The sequence below is a fragment of the Strix aluco genome, chromosome 22 (genome assembly GCF_031877795.1).
Source record: "Strix aluco isolate bStrAlu1 chromosome 22, bStrAlu1.hap1, whole genome shotgun sequence".
NCBI classification, from domain to species: domain Eukaryota; kingdom Metazoa; phylum Chordata; class Aves; order Strigiformes; family Strigidae; genus Strix; species Strix aluco.
Window position 1 is genome coordinate 8,512,592 of NC_133952.1, and position 12,061 is coordinate 8,524,652.

Below are 12,061 nucleotides of genomic sequence, written 5' to 3' on the forward strand. Positions count from 1 at the left end.
CAAAGGGAAAGTCTCCAGGGGCCTGCACTGATTTCTTTCCCATTAGCTGGCTGCTTCTCTGGTTCATCTAAGTGTATTACAAAAGCCCTAACACGGAGAAAGGAATATTATCTGTAAATTAGACACTTATCCATCCCTGCAGCAGACTGACAGAGGCACTCAGCACCATTATTTATGGGTCTGGAGGCTGTAAGTAAATGAAATCTAAATAATTTACACAAACGGATAAATAAAAATGATGTTCAGTTCTGTGTAAGTCACTCCAGGAGGCGGGGAGCTGCCGGACGTGAATTCACAGCTAGCTTTGGCTGGAGCTGGGGTTTGCAGGAGCCCAGGAGACTGGCACGCTCTCCATCCTGGATGCCTGAGAACTCGTTTCTCCATCAATGTATTTGCAATTAACAATGCAATTTCAGCTCCCGAACATCCAGCACCAACCGCAGCCTCCCCAGAGCCCTCCGGATTCCAGCAGTGCCGCCCTACGTTGATTTTACACGGCCGTGGCTTCCCCCTCTCGCAGCGTCAGCCAAAGGAGGTTGCTGGGGGTCGCAGAGGGAGGAAGAGCAGGGGTGAGGGGATGGGAAATGCTCCCCGACTTTTTGCAAATCCAAAGCAGCAGGGAAGAAAGCAGTGGCTTGGAGTGCCGCCGTCCGCAACCCTCGCTGGCAGTGCTGCCGCGCTGCTGGTGGGGCGTTAGCGCTGCTTCGCATCTCGCCGAGGCTGCCCTGTTAATGAGGGAGCTTGCAGGCAAGCTCTCGCCCCCTCTCTCTAACTCCAGCTGCTCGGCAAAGAATAGCTGCCTGTTTTTTGCCAGCCCTACATGTGAGCACGGTCCTGTCCAGCACCAGGAAAAAAAAAAAAAAAAGAAAATCCAACCAAACAACAACCCTCCTCTGCACCAGAGCCAAGATACAGCCTTGGGATTCAGCCTCGAGACAGGCTGAAATCCCATCGCTGATGGCTCAAGACCGTGCTGCGTGTTCTCCATCTCACAACCAAGGCAGAAACCCCTCCAGCCTCCAGCGCCCTGCGGTTCTACAGGCTCCAGTCCCTCCCTTCGATTGGCAGGGAGGTGAAAAATCAGTAAGAGGCAAAAAAACCAAACCCCACGCTGCAAAGGTGAGGGGAACGTCTTTATCTGAGCTTGCACATGAGCCTTGGTTTCCTCCTTGAAGCATAAAAGGAGGCCTAAGGAGGAAGGCTTACTGTAACCAGCTTTTGGGTACCTGTAAAGCCAATTCTAGACCTGACACTGATCCCTTAAGACACCAGTAAAGCAGAGACGTAATTCACAGCTTCGTAAGGGATCCTGAAAACCATCTCTAAGTCCACTGCTATTTCAGCATGGAGGTTAGGAGCTTATTTCTGTCACTTGAGCAACCAGGAAAGGAAATGACAAATATTGGAGGGGGAGGAGAACAGGTAGAGCCTCATAACACATTATGAAGACAGAAACGGTTACAACATTGCCTAAAATAATCAAAGCTGGGAACATTCGTGAAGATACCCAGTAACACAAAGGATCCGTTTGGCAAAAGGAAGCCTTGAGGAGAAGCGACAGCTTCCCCGAGCCGCAGAGCTGGGTGCTTTTTGCCCACAACCACCACCACAGGCCACCCAGCAGCCCCACCAGCAGGTCCCAGCCCTGCGGGGACGTGACAGGCTGTGACAGCCATCGCGTTCGGATCGTTATTTGGGTACTCGGTGCAGGTTCCCTTAAATGAAAGGAAGCCAGGATGAGTAAAGACCGAGGGAGAGAGCCCGTACCTTTTTATTATCCACCACTTTATGGATGTAGATGGTTGCTTGGGTGTACTCACGCAAGTCCCGCTGCTGTTGGCATAACAGCCCTTCTCTGCACTCTGGACAGAGTTCTGGGGAGGCACAAAGGAAAAATGCATTTAATTGCTTCAGCTCCTCGGAGACACCGGCCCAATGCCTCTCACCGCTAACCCGGAGGGGATCGCATAACCAGGGGCCTCTGCCAAGCTGCTGTTTACCACTGATCCCCCTAGATCTGACCCTTTATCTGAAAAAGAGCCATTTCCCAGGGAGTCTGCACCAATTAGCAAAAGAATAGGGCACAGACAGTGGCAAAAGATTCACTCACGGGGCTCAGAGGTGTAAAGTGTGCTCTCGGGGTCCGCCCCGGCAGCTTGCGTTCGGGTAATTTTGATGACATGATCCACGACGAAGAGTTTTTGAATCCTCTCCCACTCGCTGGGCCATATTAGAGCTATACTGTGCAAAGGAACAAGAACGTGCTTTATGACATGGAAAAGCCAAGCCCCGAGCTCCTGAACAGCTTTCCCTTTTCTTTTCAGTCTGTTAATGAAAGAAAAGCTGCAAAATCAATCCCTAACTCCAGCGACACGGGAGGGCCTGTACGCCCAAGATAACAGGGTAACAGTAGCGTGTTATTAGTGACACTGTACTGCTCCAGTCATGCCGGAGGGAGGATGGATTTGGAGAGGAGTGGAAGATCCACTACTTTTAGTTCTGCATCACTGCAGAAGCAACGCTACAGAGCATGAACTGAGCCCAGCACCCAGCGCTCCGGGGGCAAGTCTCCCAGAAAGCAAATTGTAAGGAAGGCGGATGTTTCTACGCCCCGGTCAAATTCAGGGTAGTTTATTGTTAGGAACTAGCCAAGCTGAAGTAAGCTCTCTTTTTTTCCTGACCCAGCATCCTTCAACAATTTAGATCTTGCCTTGCATGAAGGCTAAGGTGGGCCCGAGAAAGCGTATCTGTTAATTTTGTTCAAGGGAAAGCATTCGCTCCTCTTGTTGCTGCAGCTCAGCGAGCCTCCGGGAACGTTTCCCCAAGGCTCACGAGAGACAAAAGGCACCTGGCAGACACGTGAAGAGAAGAAACTCACAGTTTGGAGTCTTCTTTGGTCATGGAAGCGTAGGTGAACATGAGGCCCCCATGGGGGCAGAGAAGAGCACTGTTTCCTACCGAGGACACGGGGCTGCATCGCGTCGGCCTCCTGCACGGGCAAAGGAAAGCGGTTTGCAAAGCTTGGCCAGGTTATTTCACAAACCCCACAACTCTGCAGGCAGCCAAGGAGAAATCACAGGTGAATATTTACAGGAGACATTCCAACAGGGAATATTAAAATCTACTGCCGATGAGGAAATCAGATCCGCGTTCCTGCGCGTTGCAAAATTACTCCCCTATCTAGCAGAGATTTCCATCTCCCACCACCAGCAGCCCGTGGAAACAGGATTGAGCGGTGACCTTTGCCTAGGATACAGCTCCAGACAGATGAAAAAACTAATCAGGTTACTATCTAATCCAACCATCTGGTTAAGACACAGTAAACAAGGAAATTCAGTTTCTTACCATGTATTACAACTGATACGAGCCCTGCAAAAATCAGCTTCCTTGTTTCCACAAAGGCAAACAGCAGGTAAGGACACACCGCGCCGGGATTCGAAAGCAAAATCATTATCTACAGCTCCCCAAAAGAAGGAATAAAAAGCACCAAAAACCTCAAGCCAAGTTACCTGACAAATTTCCTCCATTCTTCTACAAAGAACTGCGAAACAATATACAGCTCATCTGTCTCCTGGAGGTGAAAAAGAGAAGGAAAAAGAAAAAAAAAAAAAGATCTTTTTTAATTAATCCAACAATAGAGAAGCAATGACTGTTCAGCTTTTTCTGCAGTGCTCGTTCTCTTTGAGACCTCAGTGTTTTTGCCATGACAACTCCATCCAAGCGCACTGGGGAAGCCAAGTAAAATAATTCGGGATCAAGTACTAAGCACTTATGTTACTAATCTCGTGTTTATTACAAAGTTAGTTTAGCTTTAGATCCAATTATCTTTAATTCACAGCAGGAAACGGTCATTTCCCCTGGAGCAGCTACGGACTCCCCAGCACCGTGTTTTCTCTCGCTGGGTACTTGGGGTCTAAAGCAGATTTGTCTCTGCACCCTGGTGGGTGTGGGGTGAGACCACCCCAACCTGCCTCATTTGCTTCACCCATCAAAACCCAGAAGTTGCTCGTTTTAGCAGCAGCACGGATTCAAAACCGTGGCCACGCACCCTCACGAGGCAGCAGTTTTAGGATAAACTGCTGTTTTCCTGGCCTGAATGATTTACCATGAGACTGTCTGCTCCTGGACAAGAAATCAGTGAGATACTAAGAGCTGGGTGACAAAATAACTTCCGTGCTCGCTTATCCTCACCACCTTCCCTAACGCAGATTTAAGGGCTCGCTCCATCTTTCTGCAAGAAAATTCAGCATACCTGAGGAATTAATATACGTGTATATATATATTTTTTTTTTTTTTAAATCTCCTTTCATCTCCTCTAGATTAAACTGCTCCGCTTATTTTTTTCCCTGAACCTCAACTGTTTTGGATCAGGAAAACTCACAAAGCTTGAGGGAGAGGTCTTCAGCTCTTTTTTTTATCGCGCTCCGTTGGGAAATTCAAAGAGTGGAGGATGTAGCCTCGTTGCCTGGAGAGACCCTCCTATTTCAAGCTGACCCACAGCGATGGGCTCCAGCTTTCCATCCCCTACTCCAGCTACAAAAGCAGACCCAACTGGATACTGCCCTTACATACTGCTGGTAGGGCCTGGCAGCTCTCCAGCTCAGCACAGAGTGTTCACCATTTAAACCCTTTCGGGGCTCCCCGGTTCTGAGACAGGGATCCACGTTGACCTCAATATTTATCCACGGCTGGAGAAGGCACCAGAGAGTGGCAAGCTGCCCTCACACGTAGCAGCGACCGAGGCAGACACCTGCCAAAGCAGCTTGGCAGGATCGAAGAGTCAATCATTAATCAGCGCTGCGAGACGTCCGGGAGCCAAGGCGTGGAGCCAACAGCTTGTGCCATTTCTTTTGAGCCGCCTTGAAGCCCCAGGAAAAGTCCTGGAGAGCTGCACGCTCGTACCGGGGAGAAGCTGGTACGAGAGGTCTTGCACGATCATCGCTCCTATTTGCAGGGCTTCAGCATTTTGGGAAGCTCCCCCTGAGCTCTCGGGATGGAGGATGCTGGAGCACAGGTGAATTTTGTCCTGCCACGAAGGCAGACGGAGGGCGGTGGAAAGCCCTTCTTCGGTCCTTCTAGGGGCAGAGGTAACCACAGCAGCAATATTGTCGCTGCTTATCAAGCTGACGGCGGGCCAGCGACAGCTATGTTGGCACACGAGCCACTCTCGTGTATCTTTAGCAGGGCTTTGTGCCAGCACAGCTAATCGGGGGAAATCACACCTCGGCACAACACACGTGTAAGCGCTGCTGGCACAGGCTCCCCAGCGCAGGCACCGTCTCGCTTGGACCGAGTGAATGATTATCGGGTAGCCTCTCTCACAGGCAAAATAAAATTTCTTAGGGAGAGGGATAAAACCTAATAAAAACCTCCCTCAAGGCCTGCTACCTTGCCCTGGTTGCCCTCCTTCCCGTACCTGAGGCCAGCTGCCCAGGCAAGGTCTGCACTTATCGTGAAACAGGTTCTGGAGAGAAGTTTTCTGCTCGCTGGCCATCATCTTATGCAGAGCTTCGTTCTCCTCCCCTTCGCGCTCCAAAATCTGCATGAAACAGTTAATTACACCACAGCTTCAGTTCCTAGCTGCTATTAGAAGGTGACATTACTTCCCCCTACTGCACTGGGTCACGTTAAAAAGAAAACCAGAAACATGACCACGTATTTACAGTCAACAAAAGGGTAACGTCATTTGGCATTCAAATACCTTGCACTGGGAACAGCACTCTTTGTTATTTGGGAATTCAGGGGCCTTTGGAAAATATTGCTTGAGTTTCTCCCAGGCTTCCTTCGAAACCACCCTCCGTTCGTTTTCGGAGATGCACAGGTCACCTGCAGAGAGAGAGCCAAGGGAAGGGCTTTGCTCTTGATGTGCTCAGCGATGTTTTGCAGCCCTAACTAGATTGAAGAGATTACAGGGTATAAACTGGGGGGGAAAATATCCACGCACGTATCAGCCAACACCATGTCAGCAAAAAAGAGCGCAACTAATACACAAAGTCACCTTCAACTTCTTTATCGTTTCCTTGTTTAGACAGGAAAAAAAATAAATACAACTTTAATTCCTATAAACATCCTTTCGGTTTCCAAGCTCATGAACCCAAGCAGTGGATCAAATACAAGCAGCAACAGAGATGCTCAGAAAATCAAGGACGAGCCGAAGAGGGCACAGGGCTGCTGTTTTCTGATCTTAGCGATCCACAGCTACATTTTTATGGTGACTCCATTTACCAAACTGCAGACTAACCGCAAGCCCCATGGAACAGGAGCTGGGTGCTTTCTGCACCCTTGAAAAGCAAAGTTACAGAATCACAGACTCGTCTAGGTTGGAAAAGACCCTGAAGATCCTCCAGTCCAACCATGAACCTCACACTGACCATTCCCAACTCCACCAGATCCCTCAGCGCTGGGTCAACCCGACTCTTCAACCCCTCCAGGGATGGGGACTCCCCCCCTGCCCTGGGCAGCCCATTCCAACGCCCAACAGCCCCTTCTGCAAAGAAATCCTTCCTAAGAGCCAGTCTGACCCTGCCCTGGCGCAGCTTGAGGCCATTCCCTCTTGGCCTGGCGCTGGTTCCTTGGCTCAAGAGACTCCTCCCCCCTCTCTGCACCCTGCTTTCCGACAGCTGTAGAGGGCCATGAGGTCTCCCCTCAGCCTCCTCTTCTCCACACTAAACCCCCCCAGTTCCCTCAGCCGCTCCCCATCAGACCTGTGCTCCAGACCCTGCACCAGCTCCGTTGCCCTTCTCTGGACACGCTCAAGTCATTCAATGGCCTTTTTGGAGTGAGGGGCCCAAAACTCAACCCACTCATCAAGGGGCAGCCTCACCAGTGCTGAGCACAGGGGTGAGATCCCTTCCCTGTCCCTGCTGGCCACGCTATTGCTGATACAAGCCAGGATGCCATTGGCCTTCTTGGCCACCTGGGCACACTGCGGGCTCATGTTCAGCCGGCTGGCAATCAACCCCCCCCCAGGTCCCTCTCTGACTGGCTGTATAACCTCAGATGGCTTTGCATGCCCTCTCCAAGCACCTCAAAAATCTGGGAAGGACAGATTCCACACTCTAGATCTGCTCCAGGGAATGACTGAGGTGTGAACATCTGAAGCAAGATTTACCAGCTGTCCCGCAGACAACTTGCCTGCTGTATTATTTATCCTGATTGTCAAGCAGCTCAAAAAAACTCCCAAAGAAGGGTTTAGTTGCAAGGCATTTGTTGTTTTAGCAGCAGCCGTAGCGGAAAGGTTACGCTCACGCATTTAGACCCCACGTGGCGACACGAGCTCCTTGGGAGCTTGGGAAAACGGGGGAAGACGAGGGCTCAGGGATCCCACCAGCTCGCGGGGGTGACGATGGCCAAGGGGAAAAATGCCACGCATCTCCCCGTGGCGAGAAATAAGAGGAATGGTTGTTGCAATAACCGAGGTGCAAACCGGATTTGGATGCGGCACGGGAATGTTCAGGCCTCGGTGGGGATTTCACCCAGCGAGAGGGAAGCAAAACAGCAACCGCGAAGTCGTGGCGCTGAGCGGTGTCCACCAAAGGGCGTGATACCTTATTATCTGCTTCTCTATAGCCTGAGGAGCTACAGAAAGGAGGCAGGGAGAAAAGGCTCCTTCCTCCCCACCCTCTGGTAGCTCTTTAACATTACAAGCAGCTCCTCAGGCCCACGGACCCGACAGCTTTCCTCGCTCCAGCCAAGCCTGGATTTCTGCCAGCCCTGAAGGGAAAAAATAGCAACGCTCCCCTCCTGCTTTTCCTCTAATAAACAAAGGTCGGGCTGGACTGCTTCGATGCGGCACTTGGCCACTTGTTCTTCATCAAACACGACCAAGTGGCCCAGCTTTACCATATGAGGAGGCAGGACCAGGCTGCTTTCCAGAGCCAGCAAGGATGGGGGAAAAAAAAAAAGAGCTTGTACAAATAAGTGCCTTGACACCGCATGATTAATGAAAGTAGATTAATACACTGTTGAGTGGAAGAGGTGGAAAAAATCAGATCTGGGTGTGTGGGGAACAAGTGCTTTGCCATCTGGAAGATGATGATCCTAACCGCTGCTGACCCTGCTTCCCGCTCCCACCATCCAGGGACATGTTTTGGGCACGGACATCAAAGAAGTCTTAACTTAGTATCTGGAAAAAATTATTCGCTGGGGTCGGGCAGCTAGTGGAGAGCGAGAAATTGCAGCAAAGATGCAAAGGGACTTCTTAAGGGAACGCCCGGATGGCATTTCTGGAGGCCAGCCAGACCTCACAGATAAAGCGCTGGCTTTTCCAGAGCCTACCATGAAGGCAGGAACTTCCTCCACAGCAAAATCAAGGCTGTAGGACCGGGACTACAGATGTGCTGATACACTCCAGAGGGAAATTTTAAAGGTAGAAATGTTGTTTTCCATGAGTAATCCACGAGTTAGCTCAAGATGATGAAATCCGACCTGCCAGTGGCCCCCGTATTTAATATTTATTCTGATATAACCCAAAGTCACAGATCAACTAGTGATTTACCAGCATAATATTTTCAAAGGCCTATTGGCCTATTTTTATCGTGTCTGGCTACATTAAATGTTTCATCACCACGCTGCTTGCTCTCATTTAACAGCAGCAGCCTCGCGGCAATGGGAAATACAGCGTTAAAGGCTCTGAAAACCAGCTAATGCTGTGACAAAGTGCTTAAACACCCTGCTTTAAAACGAGGCTTTATCAAGCCATTACTCTACATCCTTGATTAGCCTTGATGACAGGAGGTGTGTTGCTAATTTATGGCATATTTCTTTCTTACTAGGAACAAGATCAAGCATCCCTGGCAGGGAAATTGATGCGTACAAACAGGAGCTTACTAGAACAGTTATGTCTGGGAGCAACGTACACGCTAAAAAAAGTGAGATTTCCACAACAGGGTAGCCAAGGATGTAGGTAATGAACCGTCACTTAGCAAAACAACTAACACCGGGTCAAAATCTTATGTAAATGGACACCAAAGCACAGCAGGTTGGTAAATCGATATCCTTAGTGGTCCCAGCCACTCGCAGATAAGCCCGTGTTTCCACAGTCGTTAGGTAAGTGCTCCTGTTTTCATGTAAACCGAGAGAATAAATGGACACTCTCAGCTCCCACCTTGACTGATTTACACCATTATTTTCTCCTAATGCTTCCAGAGCTTCCACAGGGCTGCAGATCCTTGGTGCTGCCCTCGCCCCGCCACGTCGCTTCGTTAGCGCGAGGAACAGACGCTCGTTTCCGCAGCCCAGCACCTCCTGCCCCATCCAAGCATCTCCACGTTTACAGCCCGTTCGCTGCCTTACAAAACTCAGCCTGCAACGGGATAGCGCTCGCAAGTGAAGCTCAAAGTCTGAGTGGCAAGAAACACCAGGCAGATGAGAATTAAGCGTGTTTCCTCAGAAACTATTCATGTTGGCCTTAGATGGAGCAAAGGCTACAAGGTTAATGTCTTGAGCAGTGGGCAACAACAGATATATTCAGCTCCATCCCCCACAGAGACTTACCATGTGGGCAAACGATGTCCTCGTTAAAATTTAACTCCTCTTCCTCCTCTCTCTTCTCTTCATTCGATTCATCTAATTAAAAAAGTAAAGAAAGATACAAGAAGATTGCACAGAGTTCCTCTCCCAAGGAAAGGAAAAATCTTGGGGGGAAAGGAGCACGGTTGCCTTTCAAATTGCAGCAAAACCCTTAACTCAAGGGAGACTTTGGGAGGAAATTTGTTATTCTCAAATGTCTTGGCCTCTGGGCAGGCGGGATTACAGCCTACAGGCCACGTAGGAGTGCTTTGAAGTGCGTGGAGCACAAGCCTGTCCTTTGTGAGATTACAAAGGACGCATTTGTTATGGCTCAAACACCGCAGGGGTTCACTGCTCCCAACGATCTCAAGTTTAACCTAAACACAAGCCTAGGTAAGAGTGCAGGGAGCAGAAACCTTCCTGGCAAAATATTAGTCCGCTCTTTGCCTTGAGGATACTGATTTAAACCAGATGCTGCCTGACAAACTAAGGGGGAGCCTGCCAGGGGTTTGACCAGCCCCACATTAATGTGTAAGTTATAGTTAAGAACCGTAGCTCCACAGACAGAAGCACTGGATTTGGAGCATCATAAACACAGTAACGTGTTGGTAAGTCTCTAACGAGCGAGTTGGCTTGTGAGCAATTCAGATGTACTACTGGGAGTAGAAACGGAGGTCACCACGGAGGAAGGCGGTGTGGTAACTCAGCAGAGAAACACCTTTTTCTCAATGAATGCTCCACCAGCAGCGCCAGCTTACAGATATTATCAGGAGGGCTGTGGTGTTCTCAGAGCTTTCAAGCTCAAGATCAATGCCATTAGCCCATCATCTCCACTTTCATTCAAACAAGCTTCTTGCCCTCAGTTCCAAAACAAAAAGCTCAACAAAATATCCAGTTTCCAAAGGTTTAAAGAGCAAAAAGCAAATATAAAAACCTCACAGACTCATGATATGGCCACAGAAGAGAGTTCAATTCATGACTTTTTTTTTTTCCCTAGGCTGTATTTTGCCAGTGCTGCTTTACCAGCTGCATCGTTTCATCCACAGACCTTCGCAATAAACATCTTCAGCCCTTCCCCAAGGCAGTTTTCATGTTTCTTCCTCCCCTGTGCTCTCTCGTTCAGATAAAAGCAGAGGAAAAGATCACGTGTCTGGGGGGGTAATTTTACACAGCTTTGTAGAACTACTTACTACCTCTTCTTCTTCTCTGGGTGCAAAGATCACCCAGCAGTTTTGAAGTTTATCAAATAAAAAGCTCCTTCATTTAAGCAGCTTTTTATTTGATTTGTTATCCTTTCCTCCCTACCCATACAAGGGAAGCAAAACAGCTACAAGAACACCTGACGTGTCTTTTGTTAGGAGGTACCAGTCAGAGCTGGTGGGTCTCTACAGCAGCAGAACTACCTTTGTTTTGTGCATTTCCATTCATTTTTCCATTACTGTGCTCTGTGTCTTCATCTTGCTCGTTTAATTGCTCCAGAGCCAACTGACGCCAGCTCCGCAAGGATGCCTTTCCAACCCAAAATCCATCGTTCCTGCAGAGAGAGAACAGCGTTGGCAATGTGAATCACAACTCCTTTGGAGCCCAAACAGGAAAATCTTTAGGAAAAAGCTATTTAAGCACTCCTGGAAAAAAAAAGAAAAAAAAAATCTCTGACAATGTTTGAAAGCGTCGGGACTTACATACCCCTTGACTGTTATCTTCAGTAAGTTCGTAACTGTTTTGTAGTCTTCGTTTAACTGGTTCTTCAGTCGCAGGATTCGACACCTTTCTACCACGCAGTCCTTGCAAAGTGCTTTGACTGGAGTGGGGGGAAAAAGAAACACAATTTATTGCAGTTTCCTGCACACGTGGCTGAGCTTCTGGCTGGTTTGAAAGTGCTCAGACAGGTATGTACCAACTACCCTGGACTCAAGACTGGAGATTTCACATGTAAATGAGGAGATCCCTGGGGTTACTGCCAGATCAGGCCACATTTGAAGCTTAATAAGTGTAAAATGCTTCAGATGAGGTGTGAGCTGTACTGGCTTCACAGCTCTCCACAGCTGGTATCAAGTCTGCAATTACAGCTGCCAGGCAGGTCACGCCAACACACAGCCACTTAGAGTCAAAAGGTAGGACAGTTAAGGCATACGCAAGGAAAAAACCTGTATCGTGGCACTTTGCCAGTGAAACCCAGAAAAAAAAAAACCCAACCTCCTGCAAAGCTATGCTGGACCAACAGGGAGTGGAAATCCTACAGCTGGGCATATATTTTCATCTGGGAGCAAGAGGGTCACATCCAGGGAAGTGAATCGGAGGACAAGGGCGTCCATCCATCCCTCCCAGCCGTACTCAATGAAAAAAAACCTGCAGGCAATCTTCCAGTTGCCTAATAAATGTTGGCCTGGGTTGGTTTTTTTTTTTGGGGGGGGGGGGGGGGGGGGGGGGAGGGCGGGTTTTTGGTTTGGTAGGGGTTTTTTTTTGGTTTGGGATTTTTTTTTTTTTTTTTTTTTTTTTTTTTTTTTTACAAACGGTGCCTGCGTCACAGCAGTTTCTGCTGGTTGAGTTT

At 49.0% G+C, this 12,061-nt stretch overlaps 1 protein-coding gene across 4 annotated transcripts in view; it reads right to left on the minus strand.

Moving 5' to 3' along the window:
* Positions 1-12,061, minus strand: part of USP48 (ubiquitin specific peptidase 48) — a 31,155-nt gene that overhangs the window by 4,519 nt on the left and 14,575 nt on the right. For 3 of the 4 annotated variants that reach the window (XM_074848417.1, XM_074848418.1, XM_074848416.1), the window contains exons 13-21: positions 11,197-11,311; positions 10,914-11,044; positions 9,496-9,567; positions 5,702-5,826; positions 5,417-5,539; positions 3,510-3,571; positions 2,879-2,989; positions 2,111-2,241; positions 1,768-1,874 (exon numbers count right to left, since the gene is read on the minus strand). In XM_074848417.1, the coding sequence (XP_074704518.1) occupies positions 1,768-1,874; positions 2,111-2,241; positions 2,879-2,989; positions 3,510-3,571; positions 5,417-5,539; positions 5,702-5,826; positions 9,496-9,567; positions 10,914-11,044; positions 11,197-11,311 (977 nt within the window). The remainder of the gene's footprint in view (positions 1-1,767; positions 1,875-2,110; positions 2,242-2,878; positions 2,990-3,509; positions 3,572-5,416; positions 5,540-5,701; positions 5,827-9,495; positions 9,568-10,913; positions 11,045-11,196; positions 11,312-12,061) is intronic. The other variant, XR_012626143.1, reaches the window with a different exon arrangement.